The sequence below is a fragment of the Bicyclus anynana genome, chromosome 1 (genome assembly GCF_947172395.1).
Source record: "Bicyclus anynana chromosome 1, ilBicAnyn1.1, whole genome shotgun sequence".
NCBI lineage: Eukaryota > Metazoa > Arthropoda > Insecta > Lepidoptera > Nymphalidae > Bicyclus > Bicyclus anynana.
In genome coordinates, this window is record NC_069083.1 from 2,601,337 (window position 1) to 2,626,696 (window position 25,360).

Consider the following 25,360-nt stretch of genomic DNA (forward strand, 5'->3'; position numbering starts at 1 on the left):
TGTTTATGGCTGTCTAGTAGTTATGTATAGCTGTCCTTAGACCTGTTCGGACTCACTTAATATCTCGGGCTTAGAAGAAATAAATCAGATTACCCTGTACTCAATATTTATTAGGTACATCCATGCCATTGATATTAGCAATAGATGCTTGGTAAGCGCTTCAAAAACGGAACAAATCAATTTGTGCCTCTAATTCGTTTTAAAATAGAGACCTTTTATCCTATTATTTTTAACTATAAGTTTGTAAGTAGAATAAATATGAAAACAAAAATAATTGTCGAGTGAAACTTTCAACGAAGACGAAAGATTAATTTTTGTGCAATTTCAGTTAATAAATAACTAGTAATAATCAAGTAAAGAAAAATAGATAGTAAAACAAACAAAAACTTACAAAACAACAATATATTTTTTATATAATATATATTTTCACAAAATCTCAATCCCAATACTATAATTCAATATATTATAAACTAATACTGAGTAATCTCTTTCTATTGTAGTATGGAATGTCTTACAACCACCATCACCTAAATTTCAGTTCTCACATACAACAAAGTTATAACGATATATTATGATTACATGATTTATTGTTTAATGTAAGTTGATATAAAAGTGATTGACAAGATTAAATTAATGCCCACTTATATCTAAAGTATTTTATAACTTCATAGCGTTTTTTGTCATATATAATTACTATTTCGTAATTAATATTTTAAATTATTTCGATACATTCAAATAACCATGTTGGTGGTTATATACATAGACAAGGCGGTATTAAGGCAAGAATAGGCACTTTTACAAGTGTAATCTCTATTCATATTTTTATATTATTTAGATACAAATGTCAAGACAAGCTGTGACAAAATGGATATCAAATACATGCTTGAAAATACATCTTTGCTCTATGGTTCTATAGATAATTTTAAGACCGCTAGACAAATTACGCCGTTATATTTAAATTTAACTGTAGTTTGATGGACATAAGCTAAATATTTACACTTATACTTATAGTGAAATATTTTAAGTTCATCCGAACATAAGTCGATTTTCATGTTTAAATAAATACTTTATGTTATCATACCCAAAGCACCTTATTAAAAATCACAATCATGAAACTATTAATTGAGCTTATAACTTCATCTTACATAGTATCTACTAGCCTACAACTCACTGAACAAAAGTGAATGATAAAAAACAAAATTGTTTATGGTTAAAAATTGTCATGAAACTAATTAACGATTTCTCTGAGGTCAACCAAAGAGAGATGAAACTAATATTACTTGGTACTTACTATACGAACTTGCTAAAAAGTTACCAATTTTGATTTGTATGATTTGCAACTGTTTGGCACAATGTGTTTTAGTTTACTTTATTATTGGTCAGTGAGGTTTCATATACTTATAGCCTTTTATCTATGGTGTCTATGCTTCAGACTAATTATTGTATTGGACCTGCCTCGCTTGACGTTACTTTTCTGTCAAAGTATATGATCAACGATCTAATGCGTTTATAAGAACTGTCTTTATAGCATCGATGTTAAATAGTTGTAATTGTGTTCGTCGATTAAAGAGCTCCTTAATAATGTTTTTGTGAAGTTGAATGGTGTAAAAAACGGGCAAAAATTTCTAGTTTAGTATAAGATATATACCAAATCGAAGCTAGTTTTCCTCAGAAAATGACAGACAATTTTGCTCGTGACTATGAGTGTGATACAGGTCCTTCTATAATTGGTCTGAGCTTATAGCACTTAAATCACAGTTTGCCCTGCATCAATGGCTTAAGATATTTGTGAAAGCTTTGGTTGACAGGCTCGGCGTTGAGGGGGCTCTTCATCGCTTCCTCCATAAGTCGCTCATACGCTCGCCCGTCGTATGCTCCTAATGCCGAATTTAGGATCTGCAAAATTATTGAATTAATAAGCGATTTCGAATATAAATTTAGATCATACCTACTATGTGAACCCCTAAGTATGGATGTGGAGTCTCACAGGCTACTCGATGTTTTCGTTTACTTAGTTTACCTAATTCTCTCCACTTCCCGCGATTGAGAGGCTCCATCAATTAGACCTTCGTGCTCTGACTGCCAGTAAACTGTTGTCAAAAATCATATTTGTTACCAGAAATAGGTGTTTTACGTTTTTGAATTTTTGATATATATTTTGATATATATCATGGATTTACAAGACGGAGGTCCTGGGTTCGATCCCCGGCTGGGCAGATTGAGATTTTCTTTATTTGTCCAGGTCTGGCTGGTGGGAGGCTTCGGCCGTGGCTAGTTACCACCCTACCGGCAAAGACGTACCGCCAAGCGATCTAGCGTTCCGGCACGATGCCGTGTAGAAACCGAAAGGGGTGTGGACTTTCATCCTTCTCCTAACAAGTTAGCCCGCTTCCATCTTAGACTGCATCATCACTTACCATCAGGTGAGATTGTAGTCAAGGGCTAACTTGTAAAGAATAAAAAAAAAAAAAGTCACCTCGTCCCTGATGTCGAAGGCGTCCACCAGCCCCACGGCGTTGGGTCGCACCTTCACCAGCAGGTCCTCGTACCAGTTCTGCAGCTGCTCGATGTCGCGCTCCGATATCGACGTGAACTACGGACACGAACGCCATTTCAAACACTTGAAGGGTGAATAAACAAATTCCTCAGAGGCGGGCAAAGCCAGAAATGGCTGGATACATTTGTTAATCTTTAAATCTTCAGCAAATAAATGAATTGAATTGAATGTACTAGCACAGCCTCTTTAGGCCTGGACCAAAGTAGCAGATGCTATAGCTTGGCAGAGCGATGCCCCGCGCGCACGACTTTATACCCGCGCAGTCCTTCCCTTTGCCTCGCGCCTACGACTTAACACCCGTGCAGTCCTCCTCCCCCCGTCACCCGCATATAATCTTAAATATTTCACTATCTGTAGTAGTTTAGATACATTTTGTAGGGGAAAATACGACACTTTGTGTATATGGTAATAAACTAATACACAATATACATAATATGCAAATACAATACAATACAATAAAAATACTTCATATAGCAATATACAAAACAAACGTAACATATTGTTATTTGTGGTGTATAATAAAGTAAGTTTTTTCTTTCTTTAGTATTCACAAAATATAATTTAATTTATATAAATACAAGCGACTCCATCCGCTTTTGAACCTCCTTAATCCGGCTCTGTTGCAAAATCCACTATTAGGGGACATCTACTAACTATAAACCTCCATGCACATCATACAGTTCTCGATATCTTGTGACACCTTTCGCTTTTATAAGTTAAGATAAGATATAGCTTGCTATCTATACTAATATTATAAAGCTAAAGAGTTTGTTTGTTTGAACGCGCTAATCTCAGGGACTACTGGTCTGATTTAAAAAAATCTTTCAGTGTTAGATAGCCCATTTATCAAGGAAGGCTATAGGATAAATGTTATCTCCGTATTCCTAAGGGAACAGGAACCACGCGGGTAAAACCGCGCGGTGTCAGCTAGTGAAATAATAAAGAGCCTTTATTATAATACTTTACAATTTTATCTTACAGTCTAACTAGCGGACGCAAATCGCTTCAGTAAACACAGCGCAAAAGGAGGAACAAACAGACACACACACTCAAACTTTCGTCTATATAATATTAGTGTGATTGTGATAAATTAATGATTAGCTAGATATACAAACAAATCTATACTAATATTATAAAGCTGAAGAGTTTGTTTGATTGAACGCGATAATCTCAGGAACTACTGGTCCGATTTGAAAAATTCTTTCAGTGTTAGATAGCCCATTTATCGAGGAAGGCTATAGGCTATATTTTATCCCCATATGCTTACGGGAACGGGTACCGCGCGGGTGAAACCGCGTGGCGTCAGCTAGTAATACACTAATACTAATATTGCTAGTAATAATAAGTTTGACGGCCTCCGTGGCGTAGTGGTATGCGCGGTGGATTTAATGACGGAGGTCCTGGGTTCGATCCCCGGCTGGGCCGATTGAAGTTTTCTTAATTGGTCCAGGTCTAGATGGTGGGAGGCTTCGGCCGTGGCTGGTTACTACCCTACCGACAAAGACGTAGCGCAAGCGATTTAGCGTTCCGGTACGATGTCGTGTAGAAACCGAAAGGAGTGTGGATTTTCATCCTCCTCCTAACAAGTTAGCCCGCTTCCATCTTAGATTACATCACTTACCATCAGGTGAGATTGTAGTCAAGGGCTAACTTGTAAAGAATAATAAAAAAATAATAATAATAAAAAATAATAATAATAAAACATACCCTCAACAAGTCTCCGATACGTTGCAGCGCCCAGTACACGATGTACAGGTCGCACAGTTGCTGCAACACTATCCGCAACTCCGGCGATACTGTAGCCACTTGCTTCTCATTATCCTTGTAGTAGATCGACAAGAGAAATGCTCGGCAATGTGCCTGTAGAGATGAATTAAGAGTATGCTAATCTATATATATAAAAATGAATTGCTGTTCGTTAGTCTCGCTAAAACTCGAGAACGGCTTAACGGATTTATCTTATCTTGGTCTTCAAATGTTCGTGGAGGTATAGGGAAGGTTTAAAAGGTGAGAAAAATTAGAATAATTGCCGGGAAAACCATAAAAACAACCCTTTTCTATTTCCCATACAAACGTTTAAGAGTCAAGGGGTAGGGGTAGGGTAGGGGTAGGGTAGGGTAGGGGTAGAGTGGGGGTAGAGGTATAGAAGGGTAGAGTAGGGATAGAGAATAAGTGCACTTATGTCAAAACGAAGCTTGACCGGGTCCGCTAGTAATCAATAAAATTAAAGCAATTTTGTAAAAGTAACAGGGTATCTGCGATCATTACTTTCGGAGCTACAGCGATTTAAAGGGTCAAATTTGCGGCGCTGCCGCGGATCCCTGAAAAACGCCCCATACAAAATGGCATGATTTAGTGACGTCGTTGGCTCGCTGATCGTTAGGTTTGTATGGGCGTTCAAACAAAATTACTAATACCTTTGTTATATGTGCGTTTATGTTTATAGTTCATAAGCTAAAACTGTATAAATTTTCATCTAATTACGATAAAAAAAAATTAATAGATTTTGAAATTTTATAATCTTATTTATTTTGCAAATATCCAGACAATCTTTGCTTTTTATGTATAAATTAGTTAACATTGACCTTATATACCCGAATGTATCATTAAAATCAATATATTCAAACCTAGTCATCATCCCCATTATCTATACTAATATAATAAAGCAGATATATGAAGAGTTTGTTTGTTTGTTTGATTAAACGCGCTAATCTCAGGAACTACTGGTCCGATTTGAAAAATTCTTTCAGTGTTAGATAGCCCAGTGAAAGCGCGCGGCGTCAGCTAGTTGAGTTATGAAATTACTACATCATTGGATATCATTATCATCATCACGATTTGACGGCCTCCGTGGCGCAGTGGTATGCGCGGTGGTAAGATTGTAGTCAATGGCTAACCTGTAAAGAATACAAAAAAAAACAATCCATATTCAACTGTTGAACACGACTCTCCTCTCATAATGAGGGGTTATTCCAATAGTCCACCACGCTGGCCCAATGCGGATTGGCAGACTGCACACACGCAGAGAATTAAAGAAAATCTCTGGTATGCAGGTAAATCTAATATATAAAATTCTCGTGTCACAGTTTTCCTTGCCATACTCCTCCGAAACGGCTTGACCGATTTTGACCGACATCTATTTTTTATACCCTTATTTGTTATTGTTAATTAACAATCTTATAATTATTAATATTGTATTATTTTCAGCGTGTGCACTACATATTCCCTAAAAGCGAATATGTTAAATACTGTAAGTAATGATTGACATTTATACAAGCGTTCAGAAATACTGACAAATGATTAACATTTACGCATGCGTTCATAAATTTATTTATGGAAATTAAAGTTTCTATTTTCGAAAACAATTTCTAAGATTTATTCTATAGGTTAACGTTCAAAGGTTAGGAAGTAGGGTATGGTAGGGGTAGGGTATGGGTAGGGTGGGGGTAGGGTATTGTAGGGTATGGTAGGGGTAAAGGTAAGGTAGGGGTAGGGTAGGGTTAGAGTAGGGGTAGGAGTAGGGTAGTGTAGGGTAGGGATAGGAAAGAAGTGCACATAAGTCAAAGCGAAGCTTGACCGGGTCCGCTAGTACAGATATAGATTTACTTCTTTATCTACGGATCAAAGTCAATTCACGTCTTGTGAATCAGTTTCGCGATTACATAAAATAGAATAATATTAATACCTCCGACGCCGAGGCGAGTTGCACTGAGGTCATGTTCCACGCGTCTTCGTATGACATGCCGTTTTTTTGACGTTTCTCTATCTGTGCCACGCATATGCCGATTTTTCTGGAAATAATGAAAATGGGATATTTATATTATTTTCGAAACAATACAGAAAGGAGGATGGCGAAAATGGGAGTCACACTCAGAAGTGTCGTACACTCATACATTTGCATTAATTAAAACTATTATTTTATAAGATGTTTGTAAAAAAAAATATTGAGATTTTACAGAACGGGAATCAAGATTACTTCTATACTTAGCATAGTAAAATTTTTCTACTTGTTGCCTGAGACCGAAACGCCTTGTCGTATTTATAAAGCAATCACGCAGTTGTATATCAGCGGCGGTGTTTTTCAGTATAAAATTCACATTTATTCGTATGCATAGATAGATAGGGTACCTTCTAATTTTAAGGTATATCTTCTTTCTCCCTGCTTTTCAAGAATGGTTACCATTTGCTTTTTTCTTAGTTTAATCACGATTGACAAGTATTAATGGGTTTCCATTATGTACGCTACTTCTATCAGCTAGTCCCAAAATACATGCAACCTCGCCATTCTCCTATAATAATCTAATTCTTCTGAAGACATTCTATGTGAGAGTCATTTGGAACTGTACTACACATGCATCCACAGAAGAACCAAAGTCACCGACATAGCTCAACAAGTCGCGAAGTTGAAGTGACAATGGGCGGGGCACATTGTTCAAAGATCCGATGGATGTTGGGGTCCCAAGGAATGGCGACCCCGCACTACAAAGCGCAGTGTTGGTCGACCCCCTACCAGGTGGACTGACGACATCAAGCGAGTCGCAGAAATCCCTACAAAAGGCCTGCGTCCTGCAGTTTTATTATGACATGCTGATTTAAAGTCTTAGCTACACAGGAAGCATGGGGAGATAGACCACTGGCTTACACAAATTCTCAGTGGACACGGGGTGTTTAATACTTCGCCATTGGAAAGGCGCCACATGAAAAAAGTTACTCCTGCGGAGAAGAGGACAATCCGAAGCATGCTCTCTTTGAATGCCCGGGATGTGCAGACGTGACAGCAGAAGTCCAGGAAACAGGGAAGTTTAATGCGCAAACTCTTGTTGCTCGCATGTTGGCGAGCGAAATCGAATGGCACAAATGCGCTAACATGCTCCGAACAATAATGGTTCGGAGGGAAACGAGAGAAAGACAAGAGAAAAAGGAACGCGAGGAATGATAACTGATCGGTCAGCACGAAGTATTGTTTAATGCGGTTCCGTGCTGACCGAGGAGTTGTAGGGGTTATTTTTAGTCCGTGCGAATCGGACATGCCCTGCCTGACGGCAGAAGTCCGTAGGGATTTTTTTCCTCCCCGCGGAGAAAAAAATAATTTAAGTAAGTAAAGTAAGGTAAGTATTTCCAAATTACCAACATTATGACACAAATAGGAACAATGCAAACTCCATTGCATTAAAAGTAAAATTTAAATTAGATATCCGATTTCCATTTGAAACCGAAAAAATGCTCAAATTGTCTGCATTAAAGAACAAAACAAATGTAAGAGTTAATTATAATTATCTTCCATCCAAATCACATCCTAAGCCTGATAGAAGATCAGGCTTTGGATCTGATTTGAACTTTGATTACAATCAGCATATTTTTAGGATAGTTAATGCCAACTTCGAGTATGACACAGAGTAAACCAAAGAGTATCTTACCCAGAAGCGACCATGTGGAATCCCTTGACGATGCCCTCGATGGTGTTGTCCCACGGCGGCGAGCGGCGGCCGGCGCGCAGCTCCCCCAGATACGACACCGTGGGGGGTAAGGTGTTGCCCGCCGCGGCTTGCTGCCATGCTTTCACCAGATACCTTGACAAACATATGTCATTATCATCATTAGCAACCCTATTTGGCTCACTGTTCACGAGTCTCCTCTCAGAACGATAGGTTAGGCCAATAGTCCACCACGCTAACCCAATGCGGATTGGCAGACTTCACACACGCAGTTTTCAAAACATCAAATTTGTCTGTTTGCAAGATTTCTACTATCGATTTTGAAGGCAGATTTTATTAAGAATTTTTATAAGTAATGAAAAGGCTCCAATTGGTCCGCCCGTCCCTCTAAGCTGAAGTCTGAGTCTCAAAGGAAAAGCCGTTTTGTCCCGTTTTATTAGCTCTGGCGCCTTTCTAGATCTTCCTCAAAAATCCAACAGCAAATACATAATCAGAAATAATTTCTTTAGAATCGGTGTCCAAAAATCTATTGTGTTCTAGCGTAGAAGAACTAGATGTAGTTGTGTTGGTACACAGAAAACAGGGCGATAGAAGGGGTTTTTAGCCGGTAAGAGTCCAGCAATGCCTAACTCAGCTCTAGGTGTCCATGAGGGTTTCCCCTTCTGTAAAACAGTTGTGTAAAAAAAAGTTGTGTTGCGCACTACTTGTTGTGTTGCGTGTCCAACGGACGGACGACAGTGTGATCATTACAGTTACCTGGCAGTCTGTAGCAGCATGACGGTGTTCTCGCCCTCGTAGGTGCAGGCAGCCGTCACCAGGCCGTACGTGAGCGGCAGGTTGGACGACAGCATGTAGCCGTGCCCGCCGCACGCCAGCCGGCAGCGCTCCACGCACTGCGCCGCGTCGTCCGTGCTCACCGCCTTGAGGCAGCACGACAGCGCGTGCAACTGGACAGAGTTACTATTACTTAGGCTACATTCCACTTGGGGATCTTAACGATCACGCTCGCGACCGCATGTATACCTCAAGTGACTAATCTTCTAGGATTCGTGCTATATTGTGGCTACGTTCCATTTGGGAATCCTTACGATCACGCTCACGACTTCAAGTGACGTAGTCGTCTAGGATTTAATAATTTCAGTCGATATTAATCTGCTGCTGTAGACCTATAATTCGCACCACGACATATCTCGAAAAGAGAAAGACCAATAGCGGAGAATATACCAAGAAAATATAGATCTCTTTCGTTGCGTTGGGGCGAAAGAGATGGGACTGAGAGCAGCGCCGAATACGTTTAGTATTTTAAGTTGTTCAAACTGAAGTTTCACTTCAGTTGTGTGGTCTAACATTAGTTTTTTTTAATAAATGACGAATTGACTGTGATCTCCACCTGATGTTAAGTGACAATGCAGTCTAAAATTGAAGGGAGCTAACTTGGAAGAGGTACAAGTTTATTTTACCTATAACCCTGACTATTTCTACACGTCACCCCGTGCCCACCACTTGTCACCAAAACAGCCCGTGCAGCTGCACATAGTTATTATAAGCATTTCATTGCGAGCTCAAAGCTAAATGGCGATGCTGTCCAAGATTTAAGTGATTCATCATTTCAACCAACATACAAATACTACGCGCTTCTTAAATAATTTGGTGCCACCAGCAGCTAGTGTCGGTTTGACTCACCTCTGGCAACCTCTCCATGTCGCCCGCGTCGAGCTCGGCGGTGACGTTGTTGTACATGAGCCACAGCCAGTCGGCGCTCATGCGGAACGATGCACTGAAGCGATGCCCACCAGCAGCTAGTGTCGGTGTGACTCACCTCTGGCAACCTCTCCATGTCGCCCGCGTCGAGCTCGGCGGTGACGTTGTTGTACATGAGCCACAGCCAGTCGGCGCTCATGCGGAACGATGCACTGAAGCGATGCCCACCAGCAGCTAGTGTCGGTGTGACTCACCTCTGGCAACCTCTCCATGTCGCCCGCGTCGAGCTCGGCGGTGACGTTGTTGTACATGAGCCACAGCCAGTCGGCGCTCATGCGGAACGATGCACTGAAGCGATGCCCACCAGCAGCTAGTGTCGGTGTGACTCACCTCTGGCAACCTCTCCATGTCGCCCGCGTCGAGCTCGGCGGTGACGTTGTTGTACATGAGCCACAGCCAGTCGGCGCTCATGCGGAACGATGCACTGAAGCGATGCCCACCAGCAGCTAGTGTCGGTGTGACTCACCTCTGGCAACCTCTCCATGTCGCCCGCGTCGAGCTCGGCGGTGACGTTGTTGTACATGAGCCACAGCCAGTCGGCGCTCATGCGGAACGATGCACTGAAGCGATGCCCACCAGCAGCTAGTGTCGGTGTGACTCACCTCTGGCAACCTCTCCATGTCGCCCGCGTCGAGCTCGGCGGTGACGTTGTTGTACATGAGCCACAGCCAGTCGGCGCTCATGCGGAACGATGCACTGAAGCGATGCCCACCAGCAGCTAGTGTCGGTGTGACTCACCTCTGGCAACCTCTCCATGTCGCCCGCGTCGAGCTCGGCGGTGACGTTGTTGTACATGAGCCACAGCCAGTCGGCGCTCATGCGGAACGATGCACTGAAGCGATGCCCACCAGCAGCTAGTGTCGGTGTGACTCACCTCTGGCAACCTCTCCATGTCGCCCGCGTCGAGCTCGGCGGTGACGTTGTTGTACATGAGCCACAGCCAGTCGGCGCTCATGCGGAACGCGTGCACTGAAGCGATGCCCACCAGCAGCTTGTGTTGCTGCGTCAAGTAGTCGATGATTTGCGGTTCTGGCTCACTACAGACAAAAATCAATTCTCTAAAAAAAAAACTAATGTGCTGTAAACCACACGACTAAAAAAATTAAAGCGCCTTCTATGAACCTTGGGCATAACTGCATCACAACAGGTTTTTACAAAAAAGGATTGTTTCAAAGTTCTCTAAAAGCGCCATCTATTGGTAGTTTGAAATTTTCAACACTATTTAAATACGCCCGTAGCATGACGCGCACGAACGTCACCGTGCCGTACGCCAGCTCCGAGCAATGAGACGAGCACTCACTCTGGTTTGGGCTGCGACTGCCTGCGCACGGCGGAGTAGCGCACGGCGATGGTGACGGCCTTGGCCATGTACTTGCACATGTCGTTGACGAGCATGACGCGCACGAACATCATCGTGCCGTACGCCAGCTTCGAGCTGGGAGCGTTCACGTACGTGCCGTCCTGAGAACAATGGACGATTTAATCACATATTAGTATTTAATCACATGAAGTACTTGGATCTACGACAGTTTTGACCAAAATTATCTCTGTTCTTTTAGTACCTATACATTGTACTTTAGACCTCATTGTTTAAAAAAAATTTAACCCACAGATACGGTTGGACGCGACTTTTTTATTGAATGCTAAGTTTAAGAGGAAAGTTCTTATAGCTACGATGAAAGCTTGGTTACCCTGATCCTATGATATTCGTAGAGTTCGTATAAAGTCGAACGTCGCTAAAGTCGTCAATCGTCATTGTAGTTAATGTTAATGTTAATTATTAACTGTCAGGGATATGTCAGGATTTTAATTTTTAATTTAAGGTGTTGTTTGAAGCTAACGTTAATCAATGTCCAGCAGTGGACATCCAACGGCTGATATTGATGATGAATATCAACTGATAACGGTAACTTGTCGTTGAATAAAAAATCTTTTTAAATAACCCACAATTTTGATACTTTATTCCCATAGACGAATTCTCTTTTAGATAAGAATTTTATTTGGTAATTACTCTGATATAGTATGTGTATCTCTTCTCTGTGTGTGTCTTCTTTTCTCAAATGTCAAATTACCAATGACTGAAAGAGAAGCCGGTGTTAAGTATGTTCAAATTGGAATACCTAATGAATGCCTTAAAAACAGTCGGTTCATCGAATTGCCTTGAACTCGTTGAGTTGTAGAACACGTAATAACTACATAGTTATTACGTGTTGTACAATGGGAAATAATTACTTAACAATAAACGACTATATAATTTATTAGATTAGTTATTTATTGAACTGTCTCGCTTATGACCAACTGGTGTAGGAATAGGATTAAGAACATATTTTAAAATCTATTAATACTCGTGTTGTTCTCTCTGCTCAGGCAAATTTAGTTTTGGATACTTGGTAGGTATAGAATTTGCTGCAGTTCTGTAGTGAGGCCAAGGTCTTTTAACAGGTTGAAGAGAAATTTGGTTGGTAATCTAGATTGAGACTCAGAAGACTGTAAACGAAAGCCAGATTGTTGGCCAGGAGCTTTTTAACCGACTTCAAAAAAAGCAGGTTATCAATTCGTCGAAATCTTTTTTTTTTATGTATGTCCGATAACTCCTTAGGCTATCTACATGTGTAGTCTTTTCATCATTTAGATTTAGACAGAAGCTGAAGGTCGTTTCTAATTTGTATTTTTTAGTCTTTTTTAATTTAACTTTGTTTTACTGTGTTAAATAATTTGTTTTTGCCGACTCAGGTTTGAGCAGGTTTTATTTTTATTAGACACTTAAATTGTTCATGTTTAAGAGTTCTGAAGTATTTCCTTACAAGTATACATTGGAGTTAATTTTAATATGCTGCTAGGTAATTACTATGTCCATACTAATGTTATAAATGCGAAAGTAAACTGTCTGTTTGCAACCTTTTCATGGCTAAAACACTAAGGCGATATAGATTAGTTTTGGTACAGTGATAAATGGGATATTGGCCCAGATATCTATGGTTTTTGCGACGTTTTTTTCGTAAAAAAGGAAATTTCCACGAATGAAGTCGCGGGCATCGGCTAGTTATTTTATAATTGGACCTTAAAATAAACATATAACAAGTTATTACTATATTAAATTGATTTCACTTTAGGTATAGGTTAGATTTTTATCTTTATAGTTTTTTCATTTGCAAATTATTATTTAAGTATTTTCAAATATATTGCAGCAGTTACTAAATTTCAAGATTGTTTAGTTCTCTTTTTGTCTACTTATCTATTCATTTATCTAGAAGCCTTTGTCTTTTCCAGAACAAAGAGATAACTTTTTGTGACTCTATTTCTAACTAAATAAAGTAGCAATCACAATAAAAACTAATTTACTCACCTCTAAAACCTTTGAATTCTTCATAAGCATGTGATCCCTCGGTATTCTGACATTGTCGAAGCCAAGGAAACCGTTGTTGGTGCCATTCATGCCAAGCTTGGCGCCAATCTCGCCAACCTTGATGCCACGGACCGGCATGTGGGTTTCTTCCTCTCGTAGTTGGACGATGAACGCGTGTATGCCGTGGCATTTGCCCTTGGTGTACAGTTGGGCCATCACGATGCAGTAATTGGCCGTGTGTGCCACTTTAAAGGAAATAAGGCTATTTAGAAAATATAAGGTACATTCCTTTTTTACATGACTACAAAGTTAGACTTTGATTTTGGGTCGCAGCCTAAGAATTATTATTAAAGTCAGATTGGTTTGGACTGTGGCTTTCAAAGGTAGCAAGTTTCAAGGGATACCTCAACAGTCCACATATATAGCATATTCGCCAGTCACTGAGATTCGGGGCCCTTCAAAAAACATTTTTTAATGAAATCTTTAAGGGTTTCTAGCGGGTCTGGCGATTGGGGAAATGATTCCTCATGATATCCTGGAGGAAATATCAGAAATTACGTTTTCTACAATGACAAAATATATAATAAAAGTTTTTTCTCAATGTTTTAGCAAATAAGTTCATTATATTCTATGTGTCTTGCGAAGGATAAAGTCAAACGAGCCCGTTTGATATGAGTAAATACCTACGTTTTTCATTGCAACTTGGTTGAGTGATACAACAAAAATATTTCAGAGAAGTGAAAGAGAGACACAGACATACAGAAGAGAGAGAGCTTGCAGTAGTTTTACCTAAGTAAGGTAAGTGATAATGCAATCTGAGATGGAAACTAACTTGTTAAGAGTAGGATGAAAAATCACACCGCTTTCGGTTTTTACACGACATCTTACCGGAACGCTAAATCGTTTGACGATACGTCTTTGCCGGTAGAGTAGTAACTAGCCACGGCCGAAGCCTCCCACAAGCCAAAAGTAGTAAAAAGTAGTAAGTATTCTATTGTCAACAGACATTGGCCGACCTTTGACTCACACAAATAGATACCCTCTTTATCACTTTTCCGAATGATATTAAACTGGAACAAACATGATAAAAAAAATATAAATACCTACTTTATCAGTGCACTATACATATAATTATGTTTATCTTGCTTGTTTTGAACAAACACTAATAAGGTCCCAAGGTCTACTCAACAGGGTCATTCAAAATGGTAAAATATGTCTGTCTGTCTGTACCAGCTGTTTGATTGAAATAATGCTGAGCTAGTCAAGAAGTCAGCTAGAAATAGAAACTTAACGTTATCTAAGAACTTCTTCCGTTGCTAGTTACCACCTTACTAGGCGTACCGTCAAGCCATTTAGCGTTTCGGTACGATGTCGTGTAGAAGCCGAAAGGGGTGTAGATTTTCATCCTACTCCTAACAAGTTAGCCCACTTCCATCTTAGATTGCATCATCACTTACCAAGTGAGATTGTAGTCGAGGTTAGCCCTCGACTACAAACTTGTAAATAATATAAAAAAAAATGTTTTTATATCTTTCAAAAAAATTAATATAGTAATTAATCTGTAACCCTTTAAATTATTAAATAGTGAATCGTATTAACCACTATGAACACAGAACTATTTTAAAAATTGATTATTTTTCAGTTTGCCTTAAATACTGACTGGGTAGCGATTTAACGTGGTCCCTGAGACACGGGTATAGTACTGCCTGCCATTGAGTTTCTTGATAAAAATAAAGCTCAATATTATATCGCACGACCCGGGATACGAATCCAAGACTTTGCGAAGCCGCATACGTTAACTACTGAACTAACTACTGATCCTCAAGTGTTAGGAGTGTTAGCCTTCTAACACTTGAGGATAATATTATTGTTTATATTAAATAGTTACTGAGCCATCAACAGGACAAAAGCAATAAATATTATTAATGGGTCTAGGTATAGAAACATTGTCCGCTGTAAAGTCTAGATTTTATACTTAATTAGCAAGTCACTGTGACTAGGAGTAACGAGAATTGAAAATAACACCATCCTAACGAATATCAATGTGAGTTTGTTTGCTCACGCAAGAACTGATTTTTAAAATTCTTTCACATTATCACCGAGTGACATATGCAATATTTTATCCCCGTATTTATAATTTCACGGGGTTTCTCTAGTTAAATAATATAATTAACGAACATTGAGAGAATATTTTTGATTTCGAATTTCGATTTTATAGGCGTAGTTTACAATAGAACGTTAGATCGTAATCTTATACTTTTGTCAGAGGGGTAAAGTCTAGCGAGGCAGGTTCTATGGTAATTGGTCTGACAAAATACCTGATGAGCGGGTCAATTGACCATTAGATATTCGTCAAGTATCCTTGACCCTAATCTTGGTTTTAAGCATTTTTTCAATCTAATTTTTTTTGTGTCAAATACTGTAATTGAATTAAAAAAAAAAACTTAATAATTTTAATTGTGTACAAAAAATTCGTTTGAAAAGAATACAAAGAGGAATGTATAAAACATATTTAGCTAAAAATTAGTTCCATGGTATACTTACATCCCCCAGGCCACCATTTGTAGGCAGTGAGCGTGGGGCTATTCAACACGAACTCTTTGGTACTGGCGTCGTATGTGGCGGTGGTCTCTAGACCACGCACGAAGGTTCCGTGACCCAACTCCGTCTGGTAATTAAACAATTATTAAAGTCCGGCCGCTCAGAGATTGCGTTTCTGACATGTCGATGATGTAACATCGGACAGAGAGCGAGAGAGACAAAAAGAGGCAGTTGTAATTGAATATGTCTGTCCCATTCGCACTACCTGTCAGAAACGCAATTGCTGAGCGGCCGGACTTTAAAAAAAAAAAAAAAAAATATAGCGGCTTTACATGCTCTCTGAAGCACGGGGGTGAGATACCAATGATCAGTTTGGAACTGATCAGTGCGTTACAAGAACTAGCTCATGACTAGCCCCGTGTGGTTTGAAACTAGTCAGGCATAGTATGACGTTGTACCTCTATCTCTCTCTCTCTCACCGTGTGAGTTTTAGCAGTATTTCATAATAAATTAATATGAAACACTCACGATAGTTTAAATTCTAATTTTTTTTATACTCATTACAACTAACTAACAAAATATACTAAGATTCTACTGTTACATGTACTTACAATATAATTATGATATTTTGTAGTGTTACATCCCATTGTTAAATAGAATATTGTCATGTACATTTGAATAAGTATTTAAAGCTCAAAGGTTAAGGAATTTTTGTCTGTATTTAATTGCCTTCATAATTCTATGCATTGGTTAGCTAGCATAGTATAATAACATGTAAAAATAGGGATGATGACCGTTTTTTAATTTGTTTAGAAATTAGGAGTATGTAAAGCAATTTTGTAAAAGTAACAGGGTATCTGCGATGATTTTTTTCGGAGCTACAGGGATTTGAAGGGTCAGATTTGCGGCGCTGCCGCGGATCCCTAAAAAACGCCGCATACAAAATGGTACGATTTAATGACGTCGTAGGCCCATAATGATCGTTAGATTTGTATGGGCGGTCAAACAAAATTACTAATATCTTTGTTATTTTTGCGTTTAGGTTTATAGTAAATTTATTGAAAAATGTCACGTATAATGTAAGGAAGCTAAAACTGAATGAATTTTCATCTAATTACGATAAAAGATTTTTAATAATAAAGTTTACAGCTGGCCTATTCCCTAATTTGGTCATTAATAACAACATAATAAAATAAACTGAGGAATGTCATCTACCTATCTATACAAATATTATAAAGCTGAAGAGTTTTTTTGTTTGATTGAACGCGCTAATCACAGGAACTACTGGTCCGATTTGAAAAAAACTTTCAGTGTTAGATAGCCCATTTATAGAGGAAGGCTATAGGCTATATATTATCCCTGTATTCCTACGGGAACGGGAACCACGCGGGTAAAACCGCGCGGCGTCAGCTAGTTGTATGATATCCACGAAGGATTGTCATTAATTAACATACCTGAGCATATGTTCCGATAATGTCAAGGTTGAACGCCCTGCCGATCCAGTAGGCCTGTTGTTCCACGGTGCCCTGCCCCATGATGGTGGGGATGAACATCACGTAGTGCAGCGTCAAGGGGTTCCCATCGCCGAGTATCGCCGCACCCAAGTTACCACCCAGTACTGCCCTGTGATTAAACAGTACATTGAATTCTGACTAATCTATACTAATATTATAAAGCTCAAGAGTTTGTTTATTTGAACGCGCTAATCTCAGGAACTACTGCTCCGATTTTAAAAAATCTTTTAGCGATAGATAGCCCATTTATCGAGGAAAGCTATAGGCTAAATATTATCCCCGTATTCATACGGGAACGGGAACCACGAGGGTAAAACCGCGCGGCATCAGCTAGTGACCTATAGACCCGTAACACCTATCAATTTTCACTCCAAATGTGAACACACTTCTATAACTATGTGAGCGTAAGTTAATTATTAATTAACCTCGCCGACACGCACACAAGCTTACTATCTACTACTTATCGTAGCGCAGCGATACTTCAAGGGCTCCTATTTCGGGGCACATTAAACGGCTTACGATTCCTGCGACTACACACTATCTATGTGTTTATAAATCTATAACATTGAATTAGATAAATAGATTTTAGTTGATACTACGAAGAAGATCAAAGATTAGTATTCTTCATGAAAATCAAAATAGTTGGAGGAAAAGTAAGCGTTGAAATTGTATGGAAGGTCCTTAAATTTTCAAGTAACATTTAATAAATTTGTATGTGATTTACCAGAAAATTAAAAAATAAAGTGATTAAAGAATTTTCAAAATTCTACCACTAAAGTATTGTAATGTATGTATAGGGGTATGTTAAGTCGCGGGCGTCTGCTAGTTAGATCTAAAATAATAAAAAAGTAAAGTGATACGAAAAACCGGCTAGTGATGGGAAAAAAAATAATGATGTATTTCTTCCTCTATTGTGTTCCGCTAATTCTGCGGTAGTGTATAGTCTAAACCATTAGATGAAATTACTCAGCTTAGTTCACGCTGCATACACATGTTATCAAAACCTAATAATATAAATCACGATGAATAGTTCACCATTCGTCATCATTTTCAGCCGATGGACGTCCACAGCTGGACATAGGCTTCTTGCATGGACTTCCAAAAACAACGCTGTCGAGCCGCCAGTATCCAACGGCTATCTGCAACCCGTATGATCAGTCTCAGTCCACCTTGGGACCCCAACGTCCATCGGCTCTTCGAACTATGTGGCCCGCCCATTGCCACTTCAGCTTCGCGACTCGCTGAGCTAAATCAGTGACTCTGGTTCGTTTGCGGATCTCACACAGTCCAATTAGGTAGGTCCAATTTCGAGGAAGAGGTGAATCGCCGAATCCAGCTCGGCTGGGCAATGTTTGGAAAACTCTGCGACATATTTGCGTCAAAATTCCTCAGTGCCTGAAGGCGAAAGTCTTCAAACAGTGCGTGTTGCCAGTGATGACATACGGATCCGAGACTTGGTCGCTGACTATGGGCCTTATTAGAAGGCTCAAAGTCACTCAGCGGGCGATGGAGCGAGTTATGCTTGGGTTAATAGTTAAGACATCGATAATATTTTTACTCACAAGTAATTTTCCATTCCGGCATTTTCTTCCTCCTGCAGTTTACGAATCATTTTGAAGAGCAGGCAGGCTTTTTTGACTGCCAGCTCGTATTTTTCCTTGTGGCTCAAATACACGGAGGGCACTGGTTCGAGGTGGATGCCCTCCTTGAGGGCCATCTCCTCTGGAACAAAAACAACAGTATAATGAGCATCAGCATATTTTCATGGACAGGAGATTTGAAGTATTATCACAAGATAGTGATAATGACCGGGACAGTTTAACGTTCTTACTGAGGCGGACAAAAGTGGCTAATTGTCTTAATTTATCTTAGTCACATTGTAAACAACAAAATAAATAATATCTAAACATTGTGTTAAGTATTACAGATTGTTTCATGTAGGATGGTGCGGGTGACAGTTCGTTTCACTCAATCGTTCGTTCGTTTGCCGCGATTCACGGTAATATTGAAAACCTCCTCCTTTTTTAAAGTCGTTTAAAAATTACGAAGGACTGGGGTTCAAAGGCTCTTAGCCTAATACGGATATCAGGTCAGGAGGTTAATGTATAGAAAAGTTACGACATAAGTACCTTCCTATGAGCTAAGTATCGGAGCAGAGTAGATATTACATAAACGGTATAAGTACTAGTGTTTACTTTAAGAACATCCGTTAAGGAATCTTAATTGAGTTAAGCAAAAACGTAATAAATTAAACTCGCGTATTATTTAAGTACCTAATAGATTATTTAAGTACCTAATAGATAATCGCTTTATAAATTATATTATAAAATATTGTAAATAAGTAATAAACTTTATAAAGTCTACGTTGAAGTTCCATACAGTTTTAACTAAAGGACGGATTGATTCATGAGGATGTTTTGGATATTATAGGTGGTAATATACGTTTATTACTTGCAAATTACCTGAAATATGATGATGAATGTTTAAAAAGTTGGGAATCATGCTGACTGAGAGATTTAATTATTTCCTTATTAGGTATTGAACGATTTCGGTATTTTATCTGTGCAAACCGTATACAGGGTGTCCCAAAAATCAACTTCAAGCCGGAAACGGGCAAAAGGACAAGTCATGGCTGCTATTAGAAAAATATGAAAAAAAAATCCGAGTCGTGTACGTTATAAGGATTCAAAACTAAATCTTATAAAAATTGACACCCTGTGATGATCTTCCAAGTCCTGTAGCTGCAAATGTTAACTTTTCTTCGGTTTTTTTTCTGTAATGTGACCGTGAATAACCCTAATAAAAATGTAAATTACAGTTAATACATAGTTAAAACATAACTGCCTCAATTTAAGATTTAAAAGTATGATTTGTGCCGAACATTGAATTCCAAATAATTACATTGCCTAAATAACTGATTGCTCGCCACGATACAGCGTTATGACGTCATAATAACATGAATTTTGACTTTGGCTTTGGCGTCAGAAGCACAGGCATTAATTAATACGGCTGGTATTTAGTACGGAGTTCGTTCGATTTAAATGGACTAAATTATTCACGCAGGCAATTTTTATCACGGGAAAATTTACGATTCCTGCGGGATTTGTGACAAACTGAATTTTACGGAAAGGCACAGGCTTCAGTCAGTATGAAGATAAGGTTACCTAAAAAAATCTTTACTAATATTATAAAGAGGAAAGATTTGATTTGAAAAATTCTTTGTGAAGCTACACTATCATTTTTCGAGTGCTATAGGTATTTTATCCCTTTATTCCTACGGGAACAAGAACCACTAGTATAATATAAGGTAACAGGGAGCCGCTGGATGTAGGATTATTTCCTAGGGTGGCCCTGGCTCCCGACATCGATTCTATTATTAGTATCATAATAGAAATCCATAATGGTAGCCCTAAATTCTAGGGTGGGTAGGTACAGATCCAATCGCACAGGTTAATTTTAGGGTTGGCACAGCCGCGCCACCCCCCCCCCCCCCCCCCCTCTATATACGCCTATGCTTACAAGAGGCGTATATCCAGCAGTGGACGGCTGATTATAATGATGATGGATGATGATGATGATATAAAAATAATATAGACACGTGCTCGCCACGTGTCGCTAGTAGGTAAGAAAAATTCGTAACTTCGGCTTAGAATAATTTTCATCGTGATAAGGCAGTTTCTGCGTGGTAGTTCTTGACCTTATGTACGTCGCAATTCATCCGAACTAATTTTTTGACAATCATCTTCTTTTTTTTTTCAAAAAATTAGCCCTTGACTACAATGTAACCTGTTAGTACGTGATGATGCAATCTAAGATGGGGGCTAACTTGTTTGGAGTAGGTTGAAATCCAGACCCCTTTCGGTTTCTACACGACAACCTACCGGAACGCTAAATCGCTTGGCGATACGTCTTTGTCGGTAGGGTGGTAACTAACCACGGCCGAAGTCTCCCACCAGTCAGACATGGACCACAGCGCCAAACTATTTAACATTATGAAGCCGTGTAGAAACCATCAATATTTATTGAAGACTTCCTCGACAAATGGGCTATTTTTTTATTTTTAAAAAGAATATTTGACATCTTTTAAATATGACCAATATTTCCATTTCCCTCCAAGTAGTCGGGAAAGACTGTGCTAGGAGAGGGTACGACAATACCGTACCGAACCGTTGAACTATTGAGGCTTTTTAAGAGCTAGTATCTAACACTGAAGATTAGGTAGCGCGTTCAACCAAAAACAGCCGTGATAGCCCAGTGGATATACCTCTGCCACCGATTCCGGAGGGTGTGGGTTCCGGTCCGGGGCATGCACCTCCAACTTTTCAGTTGTGTGCATTTTGTGAAATTAAATATCACGTGTCTCAATCGGTGAAGGAAAACATCGTGAAGAAACCTGCATACCAGAGAATTATCTTAATTCTCTGCGTGTGTGAAGTCTGCCAATCCGCATTGGGCCAGCGTGGTGGACTATTGGCCTTATCCCTCTCATTCTGAGAGGAGACAGGAGCTCAGCAGTGAGCCGAATATGGGTTGATGACGACGTTCAACCAAACAAACTCTTCAGCTTCATTATATTAGTAACTAGCGGACCCGGTCAAGCTTCGTTTTGACATAAGTGCACTTATTCTCTATCCCAACTCTAATACCTCTACCCCTACCCTACCCCTACCCTACCTCTACCCTACCTCTGCCCTACCCCTACCCCTACCCTACAACTACCCTACCCCTACCGCTTGACTCTTAAACGTTTGTATGGGAAATAGAAAAGGGCGGTTTTTAGGGTTTTCCCGGAAATTATTTGATTTTTTCTCACCTTTTAAACCTTTCCTATACTTCCACGAACATTACAAGATCAAGATAAGATAAATCCGTTAATCCGTTCTCGAGTTTTAGCGAGACTAACGAACAGCAATTCATTTTTATATATATTAGTAATTAGTAATTAGTAATAGATGCGCAAGATATAATATATATCTTTTGAAAAGCATTTGCTCTAATTCATAGACAATAACTACAGTGTTAGTAAATTAATATTAGTTAGGATTAGTTAACATACAAACTATGAAGTAGAACTGTTTCCCACTAGTGTTGTTTCATTTAGTTTCCTCTAGTTTCTGTTATGGAAAATGGAAATATTATTATTATTTATATAAACCTAATCAGTTTGAATTATTGAGAAGAGGAAAATGAGCATGAATTTTTCTCTACCTATACAAATTACAATTAAATGCACTATGTTGCAATAAACCACATTCAACAGTTAAAGGAAAATTCATGATGTATTGATATTTTGAAGTCTCAAAACTTAGGGTTATACCTTAGAAGTTTAGAGGTTGACATCAGTGGCGTGCACTTCATACATGCATTAAAGTACTGCATACCCTAAGAGTTGATTTCTTAATGTTTATTAAATAAAGATTTTTCTGGTTTGCTTATTACTAGTTCATACCGTGATTGACATCCTTATGCACGCCACTGGTTGATATAGGTAAGTATTTAAATGTATATTTTTTTTATGTTAACTTATAGTCTGGCAAGTTTGTTGATAACACTCTCATTATGTGCGGGCGGTGGACGGTGGAAAAGACTGCGCAGGTGTGATATCGTGCGTGCGGGTAAGTGAGGTGCATAAGTCGTGGCTTTTTCATTCATCGCTACACGCCCCCCGGCCCGCATGGACCATCGCGAGTGTTACGAACGAAGTTGCCAAGCTATAGTCTTAGTCATTGTTCATAAATGGTCATATTAATCATCATAAAATATATTCAATTTACAATAAAGTAATTTTAAATATATATCTTGAAATTTTATTTTCCAAGAATTCTTTATAACTATTATATAAAGCCTTCTCGACAAGCCAAGCTTTGTTTGTTCTGTCACTGTTGGGAAGCTAAATTATCACCAAGTGCTATAGGCTATATTTTATCCACATATTCTCAGGGGAATAGGTACTATGTGGGTGAAACGTCGTGAAACTGCGTGGCTTCTGTAAGTCCTACTAATATTATAAAAGCGAAAGTTTGTATGTTTGGATGTTTGTTACTCTTTAATGCCGCAACTACTGAACCGATTTGGCTGAAATTTGGATTGGAAATAGATTTTACTCTGGATTAACACACAGGCTACTCTTTGTTCTGAAAAAATCTATGGTTCCCGAGGGATTTGTGAAAAACTAAATTCAACGTGGACGAAGTCGCGGGCGTCCGCTAGTATTTAATAAAAGTAATAATTATATAACACCTAAACAGATAATATTCTATAGATAAGATAATCCATTGTATAACTGACTATCCATGTTTATTTTTATGGGAATTTAAACTTCAACACAAAAATAATTCTGTTGTTATAATGTACAAAAACATTAACAATGGTTCTAAATTGTTTTTTATATTATCAGTTTAGTATTTATTTACTCTAGGATCACAAGTCCCCAAGATCTATCGATCTGCTGATGTAAAATAAGATATACAAAATAGCAATGAATCTCCCAATGGTGGTGGAGTTGACACAGTGCATTGAGATAAAATAGCCCATCTATTTTATCTCTATGCAATGAATATATACAGATCAACAAGTTGTGAAGCTGAAGTGGCAATGGGGAGGGCACATAGTTCGAAGAGGCAATGGATGTTGGGGTCCCAATGTGCTGGACTGGCGACCCACAAACAAAAGTTCAATGTTGGTTGACCCCCCTAGGTGGGCCGAGGGCATAAAGCTACTGTTTAATGATTGATGATGATGAGTGATCTCTAAGACCTACGGCTGGTGATGAATCTGTGTTGAAAATTTGAGTGAGAGGAAAATATAATCCACTGAAGAGACATAGCCATTGGATTACAATAGAAAACAAAAAGTTATGTAGGTATTACTTAATCATCTATCAGATAGCACATAATGTACTGTATGTACTGCAAACATAGAAACATTTAAACAATAGAATCATGACTTCATCTTGAGTAAATATTTTCATTGTATTATCCTGTGGTGTGCATAGGATTACAGATAAGGGTAAGCATTATGCAGGAAGACATGTCCAATATTCAAAAATCTTAGTGTAGGTAGGTAATAATATTTTTTGGGGGAAAGTAATGTTTTTTTCACATCAGAAAAGGTTTTTAGTTCTGTGACATTTTTTTCTACATCTAACCATAATGAGACAAGGCATTTGTTGTTCAATGCTAACAGTTAAAACTACTTTAAAATCTATTTGATCCAGAAATTAACAAAATAAAAAAACATAGACAAGAATTGCCTTCTTTCAAGTTTGAGTATATATTGTATGGACACATACTTAGTTACTAATTGTTTACTACAGTATTGTTAACATGTTTTTTTAGTTTAGTTTACAAAGTATAATAATTACCTCTTTTTTTTCGCTCCTCAGTTTTTTGAACACCTCCATCAATCCAGTGTGTTAATTCTGTTATGTTGAAACTGCATGAGTCCCTTTCTCTTTGCAAATCCACATTTACTTTTGCCATTTTTTAATTATTATGTTAATATTCCAAACTTAATATATTATGGATTGTAGTATTATTTGTATTACAATCTCTTGGTTTTGTTAGGTAAGACGCGTTTTGTGTAACACAGCACAATCGAAACAACCAGTCACCACAGTGTTGAAATATTCACTGACTGATCGGATTTTGTAATTTGTTAGCCTATTTGAGCAGGCGAAACAAAACTGGTTACAAAACAGAAATCAGCTCTATGACGTGTGTATTACGACGTATATATGTGTGCTGATCTGCGTCTGCTCTGCGTCGAACGTTTGAATTTCGAACACAAATCAAGCACAGCAAACAAAAGCGATATCAAATTAAATTAATTATGATTTTTATCTCTAGAGGACACTGTAATTAGTGATAACTAAATACGATAATACATAGTTTCGACTTATCTCGTCGAGATTCTAATTTAATTATTTTCTGATTAACATTCTTGTTTGTAAAAATAAATTAAAGATTTTCAATTTTACATCAGACAGAACAGCTATGCAATAAATAAATTTTGTAATAATATTGGACTAAGTAGGTACAGTGTTTTTCTAATTGCATGTACATTTATTACACTGTATTAGTTAATTATATTTTTTTAACTTATAAAGATAATCTCTTTCTTTGTTATTATTTTCATTTACTCGAGGTCAACTCCATAGAGTAGTATAATACATATTACATTGTCAACTCCCAATCCCAAATTCTCA

General features: G+C 38.5%; 1 protein-coding gene across 1 annotated transcript; it reads right to left on the bottom strand.

Annotated features, from left to right (window-relative positions):
• Nucleotides 1-384: 384 nt before the first annotated feature.
• On the bottom strand, nucleotides 385-25,360 carry LOC112051247 (probable peroxisomal acyl-coenzyme A oxidase 1). The gene is made up of 13 exons (XM_052881205.1): nucleotides 24,518-25,360; nucleotides 18,717-18,876; nucleotides 17,095-17,263; nucleotides 15,644-15,767; nucleotides 13,100-13,344; nucleotides 11,054-11,214; nucleotides 10,628-10,790; nucleotides 8,749-8,939; nucleotides 7,975-8,127; nucleotides 6,243-6,348; nucleotides 4,265-4,417; nucleotides 2,477-2,593; nucleotides 385-1,896 (listed from the first exon to the last, which is right to left on the bottom strand). The coding sequence occupies exons 1-13, from the start codon at nucleotides 24,633-24,635 to the stop codon at nucleotides 1,753-1,755; spliced, it is 2,004 nt and encodes a 667-aa protein (XP_052737165.1). The 5' UTR covers nucleotides 24,636-25,360; the 3' UTR covers nucleotides 385-1,752.

Excerpts from the sequence above, each read along its gene's own strand:
- LOC112051247 (XM_052881205.1), bottom strand. The coding sequence starts at position 24,635 with ATGGCAAAAGTAAATGTGGATTTGCAAAGAGAAAGGGACTCATGCAGT. Across the intron at positions 17,264-18,716 it reads GCCGGAATGGAAAATTACTT|GGCAGTACTGGGTGGTAACT; the intron begins GTGAGTAAAAAT and ends GTTTAATCACAG. Across the intron at positions 4,418-6,242 it reads AACTCGCCTCGGCGTCGGAG|GCACATTGCCGAGCATTTCT; the intron begins GTATTAATATTA and ends TCATCTCTACAG.